A 14,298-nucleotide genomic window follows, 5' to 3' on the forward strand; every position below is an offset into this window, starting at 1 on the left:
TCTAACATTTATTCCTGTGGTCTTCAAAGCAAACATTGTTTTGTCTGCTTTAATCTTCCGCTTGTGAACAACATCCTCAGTTGTTTAAATTCTAGCCATTTTGATTTTTGCCTGGTTACTTTTGTTTGCTTTATTTTCCTTATAGCCGATATTATTTTGTGTTTAGCTCCCATCTAGATTTTATATGCAGACCTTGTGTTGGTACTTTGTAAGCTGACTACAATCTTGGTTTTACTTCGAATGCAATATGTAGACCGAGTGGATGAAGATCCAATTAGTGGCTATCCTCAATTTGTTTAGGCTTTACTTTGTTTTCTTTTATTATAGTTTTCCTGCGCGATTATATATCACTTTCTTTGTGGTTTTACAAAATGTTTTGTTAGTCGGTAATAATGGAGATTATTTGGTTGCAACTTGCTATATCTCTATCACTTTGATATGACACTCTGTGTTTTGTTTCAGGTTGCCAAGAAGAAAGGCGCTTTCTTATCAGATATTAAAATTTTATTATTTAAATGTCCCCGGTCATCTTACATAAACTTTCCTGAATGAAAGGAACTTCTCGGTCAAGATCTTGTCGAATCTGCTCGTTGAGATTTATTCTCATTCTTAAAAAAATTAAAAATTAAAAAAATCCATACCATATTTGATATATTTTGATGTGATTTATAAATTTTTTTATTTTGGTTTTTAGTTTTTATTCTAAGAGAGGTCTGTAGTGGAGTAACACCCTATTTTACGATGAAATTATAAATATCACATGTTAACCTGTGCATGACACGAGTTATATATTAATATATATTAAAACTTTATTATTACAACACTATTATCCTCTAAATCATATGCATTTAAAAAATAAAGCATAATATATTTGAACTTTTTAATGATTTTAATATCATATTTGATTAAGTTTTTAGAAAATGCAAAAATATGACTTATCCGTTACTTTTCCAAACATAACAATTTCACAACTTTTAGAAAGCCAATCATATCCACCACCTTTGCCCCTTTCTCATGATTAACGTTGCCATGTAGGCACTCCACGTCACCCACCAACCTCGAAGGCCGACCACAACCCCAAACACTTTCCACACGTCCACGTCATCTCCGAGTCAACTCGTGGCCACTCGGGAGCTACAAACAATAACGTAGGGTCAAAACCGTCAATTCACAGACACGAGCCTCACCAAAACCAAAGCATTTTACAAAGCAACAAGAGAGTCTCTCACACACACACACACACACACACACACATACTTAGAGAAAAATATATACGTACAGGCGGTGTTAAAGCTGTTTTCCGATCAATTAGCGGTTTCACGGAGGCGGTTTGGAGGCGATTGTAAGCGGTATTGTGTGTTACACCGTTAAATTGAGCTTTTTTTGGTTGATTTCTCCTTTTTTTTTATGTGTTTTGTGTGTGTGATTGGTGGATTTTTTGCTTGTTTTGGGTTAATCACACTTGTTTTGGTTGGCTCTGTGAGTTTTTTGTTCTGTTTTGCGGTAATTTTTTGATTGTATGTGTTTTTTCACCTTTTATTGTGTGTTTTTGACGATTTTATGGAGTTTAGGTGGATTTTGTTGATTAAACGAAGTGTTTAATGTGTTTATTTAGGAGATGTTTATATATTGTGCTTATATGTGTGTGTGTGTATGTTGCTGTTAAGTGGTTTTCTATATTCTTGATATATTGATTATAGTGTGTGTCTGTTGTTGTCAATTGCTTTTGTACGTGCTTGATATATTGATCAGTCGAGGGAGAGGGTGGGGGAGGGAGTGTGTGTGTTTGTTGATGTTAATGATTTTAAGTGCCTCGGTAACTAGTATTTGATAAGGTTCGAACCCTCAACATCCCGTAAAGGGAGTGAGGGAGATACCATTGAACCAAGAGTTTGTTGGTTGCTGCGTATAATATTTGCTTGAGGTTTAAAGCTGAATTATTAGGTCAATGTCAATTGTGTTTGGTAGAGGGTATTTGACTGATTTGTCCTTGGATACTTGCTTGAGGTTTAAAGCTGAATTATTAGGTCAATGTCAATTGTGTTTGGTAGAGGGTATTTGACTGATTTGTCCTTGGATATTAGATTAGCTTGCTAGATTTGGCATATGGTCTAAATTCTGTTCTGTAATGTGCTATTGTGCTATATCATTGCCTCTTATTCGATTGTTGCTGATTCTGTCATTGTACAACATATTTTAAACTTATTGTTTATGTTGTTGGGTCATGTCTCTGGATATAGTTGTAAGCATGGTGAGAAAGAGGAGAACTGAACTTCCAGGTGGAGGCGAGAGCTCGGGGCCCCAGGATTCTAGTGCAGGACATGGTGCACCCCAACGCCCTCCACAGCAGCAGCCACAACAGCAAGGACAGGTTTCACCTCAACGCCCTTCTCAGCAGCAGCAGCAGCCCCAACAGCAGCAAGGAAGAGGGGCACCTCAACGCCCTCCACAGCAGCTGCAGCAGCAGGGAGGAGTTAGAGGTTCGGCCCCACAGCAACCGGGAGGTGCATACCAAGGGCGTGGTGGATATGATGGTGGGCGTGGTGGCCCGCGGGGTGGAATGGCTCCTCAGCAGTATACTGGGGGACCTCAAGAGTTTTTTCAGCAACCTCGTGGACCCGTGCCCCAGAGCCGTGGTGGTGTGGCAAGTGGTGCCCGTGGAGGATTTGTATCATCTGCTGGTGGACCTTCTAGGCCATCAGTTCCCGAGTTGCACCAAGCTACCCAGGCTCCCCAGCAAGCAGGGGTAATGACTCAGCCCATGCCTCATGTATTACCAGCAGAAGACACTCAATCTGTAGCCAGTCCTGTAGTCAGAGCAGCTAATCCATCGTCCTTGCAGTTGACACAAAAGTTTCAGCAGATCTCTATGACGCCAGAGTCATCTTCGACCGAGGCTGTTCAGTCTATTCCCATGTCAACTAAATCTTTGAGATTTCCACCTCGTCCAGGAAGGGGAAGCACTGGTTCCCGAGTTATTGTTAAGGCGAACCATTTCTTTGCTGAACTGCCTGATAAGGATTTACATCAATATGATGTGAGTTCTATTGACCCTTTTAATGCAATCTTAAAGATTCGTTAATCAGATTATTAGCTGTTATAATCTATTATATAATATAACAGCTGATCCAGTTGGTAGCATGCTTGTTTTTAATGTTGAAGATTCTAAAATACAAGTTAAATCTGTTTATTAAAGTCGTATCTACAGAGTATTTGCTTTCTGGGATCAAGTTATGTTATAGTGTGATCTTTTAAGTAAATAGGTTTCTTCATGTCGCCTAGGTTTCAATCTCTCCGGAGGTCAGTTCTCGTGGGGTGAATCGTGCTGTGATAAACCAGCTTGTGAAGTTGTATAAAGAAACTCATCTTGGGAAGCGCCTTCCTGCTTATGATGGCAGAAAGAGTTTATATACAGCTGGGCCTCTTCCTTTTATCTCCAAAGAGTTCAAAATTGTTCTCACTGATGAAGATGATGGATCGGGCACTGCAAGGTATATCTGGATGTAATTTATATAATAACTTTTTTGAACGCGGAAGTAGGCTTTGTTGTCGCTATTTGATTCACCTGCCTTGAATGCAGGAGGGAACGGGAATTTAAAGTTGTTATCAAATTAGCTTCACGAGCTGACTTGCACCACCTGGAGATGTTTCTAACTGGGAGGCAGGCTGATGCACCTCAAGAAGCTCTGCAGGTTTTAGACATTGTTCTAAGGGAACTGCCTACTGCTAGGTAAAGGTTACATGGACTTGAACATTGCTACTCATCTGTATTTATATATAACTAGACATGTTTAAGTAGATGGCCTGACATGAGCAATTGAGTTTTATTTGGTGTGGCTGTTATGCGTTAGGTTTTCTCCTGTGGGACGGTCATTCTATTCTGCTGATCTTGGACGAAGGCAGCCGTTGGGTGAGGGTCTAGAAAGCTGGAGAGGTTTTTACCAGAGCATACGACCAACACAGATGGGATTATCACTGAACATTGGTTTGTGTTTGCGTTATAATAATGTTGTTAAATTATGACATTGATTACTGTAGCTGTATATAGTTTTAAGATTTTTTTTGCATAATGTCTATTTTGTGTTACTAACACAGCTATGTTCTGTACTACAGATATGTCCTCCACTGCGTTTATTGAGCCTCTTCCTGTTATTGACTTCATCTCGCAACTGTTGAATAGGGATGTTTCATCGAGACCATTGTCGGATGCTGACCGTGTGAAGGTTCGAAAAAATTTTGAAATTTATTTTCTGCAGTCTTGGTAGATCATCAAGATACTGTCTAGATTCGCTTAAGTAATTTTAACTTTGTGTAATTCATTTATACTACACATTTCATGGAAAATGATTCTATGCATTACTCCCTCCGTCCCATAACAAACAAGCATGCTTAAGATGTTAAAGAAATCACATCTAAACATAATTATTCTTTATAAAATATATATCAAATAAAAGTTTAGAATCTAAACTTTTATTTGATATAAGAATTGAATTATTTTATTGAGTGTAGATATTGTTTTTTGACACCTCAATATACATGTTAAAAACTAAAAAGTCAAACATCACTTAAAATGAGACAGAGGGAGTATTATTTTTATTCGTAATATATACCGAGATTCTGTATGAGTGTGCTTGTTAGAACCCTTGGGTTGTGTCTACGGGTTTGAATTTTCTATGCCACTTGTATGGACCTATCTGGTCTCTTCTGGTAGTCTCAGTTTAACATCTTGGACTATATATACATATATGTATATGTATAATGTAATTGATAATTGTAGATAACTGATGCTATATGTTTGTTTTTGTTCTTACATTTTTCCTTGATTGATATTATATTATATTCTCTTTAAGCATATCGTTTTATCAAGTCTATGTAGCTTGCTCTGTATGTTCCATTCTCTGCCTGTTTGTCATTTATGTGTGCAATAGTATCAATCTTAGTCCATTCTTTACTTGAATGCCAGATCAAAAAGGCTTTGAGGGGTGTAAAAGTTGAGGTTTTACACCGTGGAAGTATGCGCAGAAAGTATCGCATTTGTGGGTTAACATCACAGGCGACAAGAGAGCTCACGTATGAATTAATGACAAAATGTTACTTTTAGTTTTTTTTTCAGGCTTTGTTCTTGTCTGACATGGTACACTTTGTATGTATGTTTATATACATAGTTTCCCAGTAGATGACGGAGGTACTATCAAATCTGTTGTGGAGTATTTTCAAGAGACATACAAGTTCACGCTAAAACAGACTCAATGGCCTTGCTTACAAGTTGGCAATCTACAAAGACCAAATTATCTACCCATGGAGGTTTGTGCATTGCTCTTTTCTTTAGTGTTTCTAGGATGGCCGTGTATTAATTTAAAACCTCCATGAGATACTCGTTTCAGGTTTGCAAGATTGTAGAGGGACAGAGATACTCGAAAAGGTTAAATGAGAGGCAGATTACAGCATTGCTAAAAGTTACTTGTCAACGCCCTAGCGATAGGGAGAAGGACATCCTCCAGGTTTTTTTTGTCTGCAACACTTCTCTTGTTTATTGTTTTCAATTTTATTTCCTTTTAAGGTACTGTCTTGTGTGCTTGCTGGTAGTATCATTTGATTTGTGGTGTTTTTACATACTAGCAAATTATGCATTTGAATTAAAATAAATTTAAAGTTGGAATATTTTTGCGTCTCTGGATTTTAACCTGGTCTGCTGAATGTATGTGGTTGGGATCTCTGATCTCTCACTACATGTTTCGTGAAATAAGATTAACACAATAATGTCCTCTTCTTCTGTTTTGTCCTTTAGACTGTTGAGCATAATGCATATGCTGACGATCCTTATGCAAAGGAGTTTGGAATCAAAATTAGTGACAAGCTAGCCTCAGTAGAAGCTAGAGTTCTCTCTCCACCATGGGTAATGCTAAATTGTAGTGGTCATACACGTATTCCCGCTGGTTACTTTGGTGATTGACTCCTTTCCTGTGCAGCTAAAATACCACGATACTGGACGGGAGAAGGAATGTTTGCCTCAAGTTGGCCAGTGGAATATGATGAATAAGGCAAGTTTTATATTCAACAAAATAAAGTGCTACAATCAAGCGTGTTGACTGGCCCACTTTTTTAAGATTCAGTGGTTAAATATGCTATCCTTCTTTTCTTCATATAAAAATATAATTTGTTCTCGACACTAACAAGCTGGCTGTTTGAGTTCTCGTTGCTATTTGCTTTGAATGGGTTTGTTTAAAGTTGGACGTTGCATCTGCATACATGTGTATTGAAACAGAACCAAAAACATACCCCTAGCCCATCTATCATATTGTTCTGATCAATTTGATTTTTCTTTTTCAGAAAATGGTTAACGGGGGAATTGTCAATAATTGGATGTGCTTGAACTTTGCACGTAATGTTCAAGATAGTTTGGCCAGTGGTTTTTGTTCTGAACTTGCACAAATGTGTACAATTTCAGGAATGGTACATAATGCAAGTCTGCTTTTTTGCTTTAATGTTATCTATGACCTTGGCTTCGTGAACTAAAAATAAACAATGTGTTCCATGTGTAGAGGTTCAATCCTGATCCCGTTCTCCCTCCAACCAGTGCACGTCCTGATCAGGTCGAGAGAGTATTAAAAACAAGACATCAGGAGGTTATGAAACTCAAGAAGGAGCTTGACTTGTTGGTTGTGATTCTACCAGATAATAATGGCTCTCTTTATGGTATGCAATCTGTAGCTCTTAGATGATTATAATATTCACTTTTGGTGGATGACTTATTTATTTGATTTGTGTTTGCGCACTTTGTCTGATGATATTCGTTTCATTGAGATTTCGTTTTGATGATTCGAAGGTGACTTGAAAAGAATTTGTGAGACCGAACTCGGAATAGTGTCGCAGTGTTGCTTGACAAAACATGTCTTTAAGATGAGCAAGCAGTATCTGGCAAACGTGGCCCTGAAGATCAATGTCAAGGTTGGAGGAAGAAATACTGTTCTTCGTGAGGCAGTGTCTAGGCGGATTCCACTTGTGAGCGACCGACCTACTATAATTTTTGGTGCTGATGTCACACATCCTCATCCTGGAGAAGATTCTAGTCCATCAATAGCAGCAGTATGATTCAAGTTTTCATTAAGTGTTTTTATATTCTTGATTTGTGTTATGATGTATTAATATATATACAGTTGCGGTGTTGCCTCTATTAGACCAGTATCCTTCATTATCTACCGCTGTTGCTTTCGTTGATTACAAGATATGTTGCTAAAATTTTAGGTGGTTGCATCTCAAGATTGGCCTGAGATCACCAAGTATGCTGGCTTGGTCTGTGCCCAAGCCCATAGACAGGAGCTCATCCAGGATCTGTACAAGAGCTGGCAGGATCCGAACAGGGGGACTATAGTTCATGGTGGCATGATTAAGTAAGATCTTTTCCCCAATCTTTAAATGATTAACAAATAAACCAGACTGGTTCCGTTTATGTTTTGTGGTTTCTGATCAAGTTGTTGATTATGTTTCTGTGCTCTAGGGAGCTGCTGATTTCATTCCGCAGAGCAACTGGGAAAAAACCTGAGCGCATTATTTTCTACAGGTATTATAACGTCTATATTGGGACATATCGTGGGGCTCTTCTATCTAATTTACCCTTGTTCTAATTATGAACTCATCATGCAGGGATGGTGTTAGTGAGGGGCAATTCTATCAAGTTCTTCTCTATGAGCTTGATGCGATTCGCAAGGTGGTATTTTGGGATGTTTGCAGATTATATATATATATAAAAATCTATTTAAAATTTAGGGTTCCGCAGTAGAACCTTAGTGGTTCTATGACACTATTTTAAGGACTGGTTCTCCCTTAAGCGCGACCCTATATATATATATATATATATATATATATATATATATATATATGCATTTTTAGCTTTGCTTGTGAAATATAAATTTGAACCTAATGTACTTGTTCCTGCACCTTTCATGTCTATAACTCCAATAAAAGGCATGCGCTTCATTGGAGCCCAATTATCAGCCTCCCGTGACATTTGTTGTGGTTCAGAAACGCCATCACACAAGGTTGTTTGTCAACAACCATCGTGACCGTAATCAAGTTGATAGGAGTGGAAATATTTTGCCTGGTAGACCTTCGTTCCTTCCCTCTTGTGTTGTGATATCTGTTATACATTGCAGGGCTATTACCTTAAATTATTTTGTACTGTTCAAATTACAGGTACTGTGGTTGATTCTAAAATCTGTCACCCCACTGAATTCGACTTCTATCTGTGTAGCCATGCGGGCATTCAAGTAAATTAATTAACCAAGTGGTTCATGGTCAGGTTCATTTGTAGCAGTTTTAAGAAAATTCTGATTATTTTGGCTTCTGTGCAATAACAGGGAACCAGCCGGCCAGCACATTATCACGTTCTGTGGGATGAGAACAAGTTTTCTGCAGATGGATTGCAATCCCTTACCAACAATCTATGTTACACGTAAGTACATATTTGTTACTAGTTGGCAACTACATAGTTTTACCGTGGTGTTTTAAATTGCTTAAAATATTGGGCAAAGCTATTTATTGAATCTTGGTGGACCTAAATTTATGCCCCCTTTTCCTGTGCTTTTCAGATATGCCAGGTGTACACGATCAGTTTCAATTGGTAAGCTTCTCCCCTTAATTCTGTAGCTCTTTCAGACATTTTTAAATGTTTGATGTTAATTTCCAACTTTCTTGCCAGTGTCTGTATTTAATTCCATTTTGTTTTGTAATGACAGTGCCACCAGCATATTATGCTCACTTGGCAGCCTTTCGAGCTCGCTTTTACATGGAACCTGAGACTTCTGATGGTGAGTCAATGGCGAGTGCCGCTGGTCGTGGAGTTGGAAGGAACACCAGGGCAGTAAATGCCAATGCAGCTGTTAGGCCCTTGCCTGCTCTGAAAGAGAACGTGAAAAGAGTGATGTTTTACTGCTAGAAGAAATCTCAGGTGGTTGTGAATCTAATGGCTGCAGCTATTGCTTGGACTATGACATCTGCTTTCAGCTACTTGGTTTTTATTTCAGCTTTCAGTATTTTGACCATGTGAGCTTAATTTGTTCCAGATATGGATTTGATCAGTAGAATTGCTTAACCATCATTATATTGGTAAACTGCATATGTTGCCCTTTTATTGTTAAGGTCATGTTATCTGTACTTTTGACTATCCATGCACAACAATAAAAATATGCAGTCAGCGGGAAAACGAAAATGTGAACACATTCTAATATTATCAGATATACAAAAAATACTGTAACAATATATTTCAAATATTACACTTTATGCCAGAAATGTTGTATATATACAAGTACAAATTTGTGTATTTACAACTGAATATTTGTTGTATACAACCAATCCAAAGGTGGCCTTGTTATAAATGGTGCATTTGCATTTTTCCCTAAAGCCATCCTTTTATCTGCGTCTTCATCAGGGCTTGAACCCTTGAAGATGCAGATAAAAGCCCTGAACCCCATCCGAGGGGCTCATATGTTTGTCATGGACTTGAACCCTTGAACACCATTTACTGCAAAATAGAGGAACACGCCTGGTATTCGAGGTTAGTATGATGAAATATGTACCTTTCTAGTTGCATAGTACCGGAAACAAACACTTGTATATAATTAACCAAGGAGCTATACGCCACAACCGATTTCAGGGGAGTTCTAGTTCCTCTGGTGACTGTAAAATTTGCGAAACGAGGCATTGCATGCAGGACTCTAACTATCATCAAATCCCATAACCATTAGGCCTCTGGGACATCGGCAAATCTAAAATCCAAACAATGAAGACTGAAAATCTTGTACATTTTTTATCAGTTATAATTTCACCGTTCTCCGATCTTTAGCTTGCTTAAACATTTTCTAGTGCTACATGATCTGTAATTGACTGCAACACACGTCAACAGGAAGCTCAAATGTTGCGAGGGGGTACTAAGAACAAGCACGAATCTTTTTCGTCTTGCTTTCTTCAGAAACATTTACTAGTGACAGTGTGTCAATTTCTTCGGCACATCTTTTGTACGGGACAAATCCCCTGCTGTTCATCCTTGGCTGAATGTTAGTTCGATATTGAGACCCATTAGTAGTACCAGGGTATGTTTGTATACCATATATTTCATTGTATGATCTGCTGGTTGAATATAAGGAGCTTAGATCTCCAGTCCCTTCATCTACTAATCTTAGTTCCAAGGACAGATTCACAGCAGCTCGAAAAGTTCTTGAAACTGCATCTGTGCGCCTCTTTTCTTTGTTTAAACTCCCTTTGGTTTCGTACAGGCTTTCACAGGTCCGCGTGCTACTGCAGAGCAACTCATACGACACCTGACTTTCCATGTTATCTGTTGGGATTGCTTCAAGGAGCTTCTTGTTTTGTTCAACGAGTCTATCGTCATGGGCTCTTTTTGAGAAGAAATCATTACACTCTTCTGTTAATGTAGATGGCCTTTTTGAATCTGCTATCAGAACCATTTTTCCGAATAGCTTGATGCTTGAAGATGGTGATAAATTCTCTGTCTTAGAGCTAGGAATCTCTTGGACCGACGGTGGTGATTCATTTTCTGTTGCAAATGAATGAGATGTCATGCCCTCGTGATCTTTTTCCATTGAAGACGTATTGCCAGAAGGAGGGTTGGAAGTGCATGATATTGGTGACAGGCAATGAGTATTCAGTTCTGAAACTGCTGGGCAAGTCGTGTCTGAACCAATCGTAGGCAGGACTGAAGTTGAAGATAGGTTCTCCATGTCATTAAGAGAGGCATTGGTGGACAAAGATCTGTCTGGCTGATCTGAAACTACTGATCGTTTCATAAGCAGGTCAGCCACTTTACGGGGATATGGGTGGAGAGGCTTCTTTTTAGGTCTAGGGGGAGGAATTTCAACCAAAATTTGGGAGCTAGCACTCACAGAATTCAAATCTCGTGCAACCTGAAGAGTAAATACGTAACCAAGTTACATAAAAGCATTGTAAACAACCTAGTTTCATCCTAAATGATTTAGCAACCAATATATACATAAAAACATTTAACTGAATCACACTAAGATCTACCTTAGAAAAAAACTTCTGAGCATGGCTTCGAATTTGAACTGCCGTCTTTGTGCCTATATGTTCTGTGTATGTAAATATGAAACGGGGGGTTCAAAGATTGAATTGAAACAATTATGGTACGAGAGTCTACAATACATTAACACAAACAATAATCAGATTAAGGAAACCGGTCAAGAGTATGATAATTTCAGTAAACGTTGTGAAAAGTTCACCTTCTATATGCCGCCAAGCACGGCCATACAGCTTTAAAGCTTCAAGAAATCTCTGATGCTCGTCCTCTGTCCATTTTTCTCTCTGCTTTGTTATTGTATAAGGCTTCCTGACCTGTTTAGAAGGAAAGGCAGACCATTCTTAATTTGAACTAAATTAACACCTTAAAATATAACTAGCACGCAGCAAGATAGAGATGAGACCTTTGGCATATATTCATTCTCAAAGGAACTGAGAGGTTTGGGGTCTAATGTCTCGGACTGCAAGTTGCCACCAGTAGGAAACTCATGTCTGCACATATCAGAGATATTCTGGCCCGTGTTTTCAGTTTCACCCTGTAGATGAAACACAAAATATGTGTGGCCTTATTAGCGTCAAAAAAGGAAAGGACTCTGAAGTATTACTTCTCATCAGAGACTAAGCTATCTATGGTAGAGTCAAATAAAAGTATACGGGTTATACTGCTGATGAATCATAAGCTCAGATCCAAAACAATTAATAACACCAGAATTGACACACCGACACCCACATACTGCAGTTCTCCTCATTATATGCAACCATAAGTCTACGTATATATGAACAATTAGCCTACTTATTACACATGTATCATCTAACAAAATTTCCAACAATACTGATGTGTCTGGTTAATTTCTTATGTGATTGAGCACAGCAAACTATGCCTAACAGAAGTTTCTCGAAATTTAGTACTCTAGAAATGCTAAGTTTATCTTTTTGAAATTATTTTTCATGCCAACAGAAACTTGACGACATAATTGCCCTAAATGTGATCTGAGAACACTAGGACTTTGTGATGATCCATATGTTACAGTTTTGCTAAACTGGGATTTGAGTCTATATCATCTACTTAATCTATTAACCCGCAAATCATCATAGCATATGTGATCGGTGATCAGCTATTTATAACATAGTAGAAAAGCAATTTCAACTCCATCATCAAACCAATGACTAACTTGAAAACCAATTAGGACATGTTCTGTCCATTCCATACCATAGCCGCAACTACCATAGTACCATTAGAATATATAGTGACAACACATTCTTGTCAAATTATCGGTTCTCCTAAAATCTTAACAAAGAAAAGGCCTTACTTCTAGCTAATGCACTAAGCACGACCTTCTCGGATACAAGTTCATAGTAAAATTCACTAATTTTTCTCCAAACAATACCAATAGTTACCAAAAACCACAACTAGTCAACTACAATAACATAACAGCACATTATTATTCCATAAATATGCATTCAACCAATCCACACTACAAAAAATATACATGTAATCCTTACTAACATCATGATGACACATAAATTGAGAGTACGTACTTAAGAGCATCAACCCGACATGGAAATTGTCATAAAATAATCACAAACTTACCTTCATTTCTTGAACCATCATTGCCACTCCCCTATGCAAAGTCCTCGCAAATTTAAGACAATAGTACTAAGAAAGAAGGGAAAGAATCAAATATGGTCAATATATAGAAAATAAAAAATCTTGAAAAATTTAAAGAAGTGTATAGAAATTTCAAGAAGTGAAGTGGGGTAGGAAAGAGTTGGAGTACTTGTGGCTGAGAGAGAAGGGACAAGATTGTTTGGTACACATGGCCTCATGGGCCTCTCTCTAAATGTAAGTATGAGTTTAATATCAAAGCTTGTGGCTGTGAGAGATGCTTGGGATGAAAACAAGTACTCTAAGTAGCAATAAGCTGAAAGCAGGGCCACCAAAAATATATCTTCATTATTACATTTACATAGTATCTTGTGACAGATGGTCAGATTTTTGCACCACTAGTTCGCACCACTTGTTTGCACTTTGGATATAGCTGGATTAAGTATTTGCCTCAAATTATTCAAATATTTGTTTTGCTGCATTTTCTCTGATTAAATCAATTAACAATTTAAAACCGGATTTAAATATGTCAAAATTTCAATGAGCTTAATTTGAAGTTCAAATTCACATTATTATCTTGAGTTCACATCCAGTTTCTTTGTTTTTTTTTTGAGAAGTACTCAAATTGTTTAGTCCAGAGTTTAAAATCGAGTATACGGAGAGATGTAATGGCTATTTTCTTGATTGGCCATCCTTTCGACAACAAATATAAATATCAGGTGGCCCACTTTATTTAACTTATATGTTAAAGAATTGTCCAAATCATTGATAAATAATAGTATATCACAAAAAAGTCAAAATATCAAAAGAACAATTTATGTAGGGTTCTTAAAACTGTTAAGTTTAAAGCCTCCAGAACTTAAAATTTGAGTTACTTTAGAAGTTTACATTGAAAAACAAGAATAAAATTGCCAATGACTGATAGTAAAACTTCTGAGCTGAGTCATACTGAGTTCTTAATATAAATTGCTGGGCGGACAATAAACAAAGTACTTATCAGTAATCAGAAATGATGCACAAAGCATGCAGAATGCAATGTTGGTTGTTTGAGAATCCTCAAAAGATCACTCCTTTCTTGTTGATATGATCATTTCAAATTCTCAGTCCATAGTGCTCAAGAGTATACTTAAAATCTTGGCTTAATGACCTTTTAGCCCTCGAAGTATGGGTGGAAGTTCCGATGCGGCCTCGAAGTTTAAAAACGTACCTTTCGACCCTCAAAGTATCTTTGTCGTACCTTTTAGCCCTTTTCAAAAATACCGGTATAAATCGGGGGATAAACTTGACAATTCACATTCGGGGTAAAGTTTGGGCGTACCTTTTAACCCTTAAAGTATACATCTCGTTCCTTTTAACCCCTAAAGAATACATTAAAATACATTAGATGTTCCTTTTAACCCTTAATGTTTAATGCCCCTTTTAACCCTCACGTGTGAAATGTCAACTTTGTCCACCCCATTATAAACCCGTATACGCCATAAGGGCTGAAAGGTACGAAAAAGATACTTTGAGGGTTGAAAGATACTCCCTCCGTCCCACCCAATTGTTTACATTGGGTTTGGGCACGGAGGTTAAGAAATATGTATAAAGTAGTGAAAAAGAGGAAGAAAAGTGGGTGAAGTGGTGGGACCCATCGATTTTTA

The 14,298-nt window shown here is 37.7% G+C and overlaps 2 protein-coding genes across 2 annotated transcripts; one reads left to right on the forward strand and one right to left on the reverse strand.

The window, feature by feature from the left end:
- Window positions 1–1,170: 1,170 nt before the first annotated feature.
- LOC108227461 (protein argonaute 1-like) lies at window positions 1,171–9,153 on the forward strand. The gene is made up of 22 exons (XM_017402606.2): window positions 1,171–1,349; window positions 2,241–3,037; window positions 3,283–3,491; window positions 3,581–3,730; window positions 3,852–3,985; window positions 4,114–4,223; window positions 4,964–5,070; window positions 5,166–5,304; window positions 5,385–5,501; window positions 5,789–5,896; window positions 5,970–6,041; window positions 6,331–6,453; window positions 6,543–6,696; window positions 6,827–7,086; window positions 7,246–7,391; window positions 7,499–7,561; window positions 7,645–7,708; window positions 7,966–8,101; window positions 8,194–8,267; window positions 8,358–8,452; window positions 8,589–8,620; window positions 8,736–9,153. Exons 2-22 carry the CDS (start codon window positions 2,249–2,251, stop codon window positions 8,933–8,935), a joined length of 3,282 nt encoding a protein of 1,093 aa, XP_017258095.1. The 5' UTR covers window positions 1,171–1,349; window positions 2,241–2,248; the 3' UTR covers window positions 8,936–9,153.
- A 438-nt stretch (window positions 9,154–9,591) lies between these two features.
- Window positions 9,592–12,771, reverse strand: LOC108227462 (protein REVEILLE 7). Its single transcript, XM_017402608.2, has 5 exons — window positions 12,641–12,771; window positions 11,454–11,585; window positions 11,253–11,364; window positions 11,041–11,102; window positions 9,592–10,919 (listed from the first exon to the last, which is right to left on the reverse strand). Exons 1-5 carry the CDS (start codon window positions 12,659–12,661, stop codon window positions 9,927–9,929), a joined length of 1,320 nt encoding a protein of 439 aa, XP_017258097.1. The 5' UTR covers window positions 12,662–12,771; the 3' UTR covers window positions 9,592–9,926.
- Between the last annotated feature and the right edge of the window lie 1,527 nt (window positions 12,772–14,298).

Source organism: Daucus carota, chromosome 6 (assembly GCF_001625215.2).
Source record: "Daucus carota subsp. sativus chromosome 6, DH1 v3.0, whole genome shotgun sequence".
Taxonomy (NCBI): Eukaryota; Viridiplantae; Streptophyta; class Magnoliopsida; order Apiales; family Apiaceae; genus Daucus; species Daucus carota.

Coding starts and splice junctions, on each gene's coding strand:
- LOC108227462 (XM_017402608.2), bottom strand. CDS start 12,661: ATGATGGTTCAAGAAATGAAG. Junction 11,365..11,453: donor AGAATGAATATATGCCAAAG/GTCTCATCTCTA, acceptor CCTTCTAAACAG/GTCAGGAAGCCTTATACAAT. Junction 11,103..11,252: donor TGCTTGGCGGCATATAGAAG/GTGAACTTTTCA, acceptor TTACATACACAG/AACATATAGGCACAAAGACG.
- LOC108227461 (XM_017402606.2), top strand. CDS start 2,249: ATGGTGAGAAAGAGGAGAACTGAACTTCCAGGTGGAGGCGAGAGCTCG. Junction 4,224..4,963: donor CGGATGCTGACCGTGTGAAG/GTTCGAAAAAAT, acceptor CTTGAATGCCAG/ATCAAAAAGGCTTTGAGGGG. Junction 5,305..5,384: donor CAAATTATCTACCCATGGAG/GTTTGTGCATTG, acceptor TACTCGTTTCAG/GTTTGCAAGATTGTAGAGGG.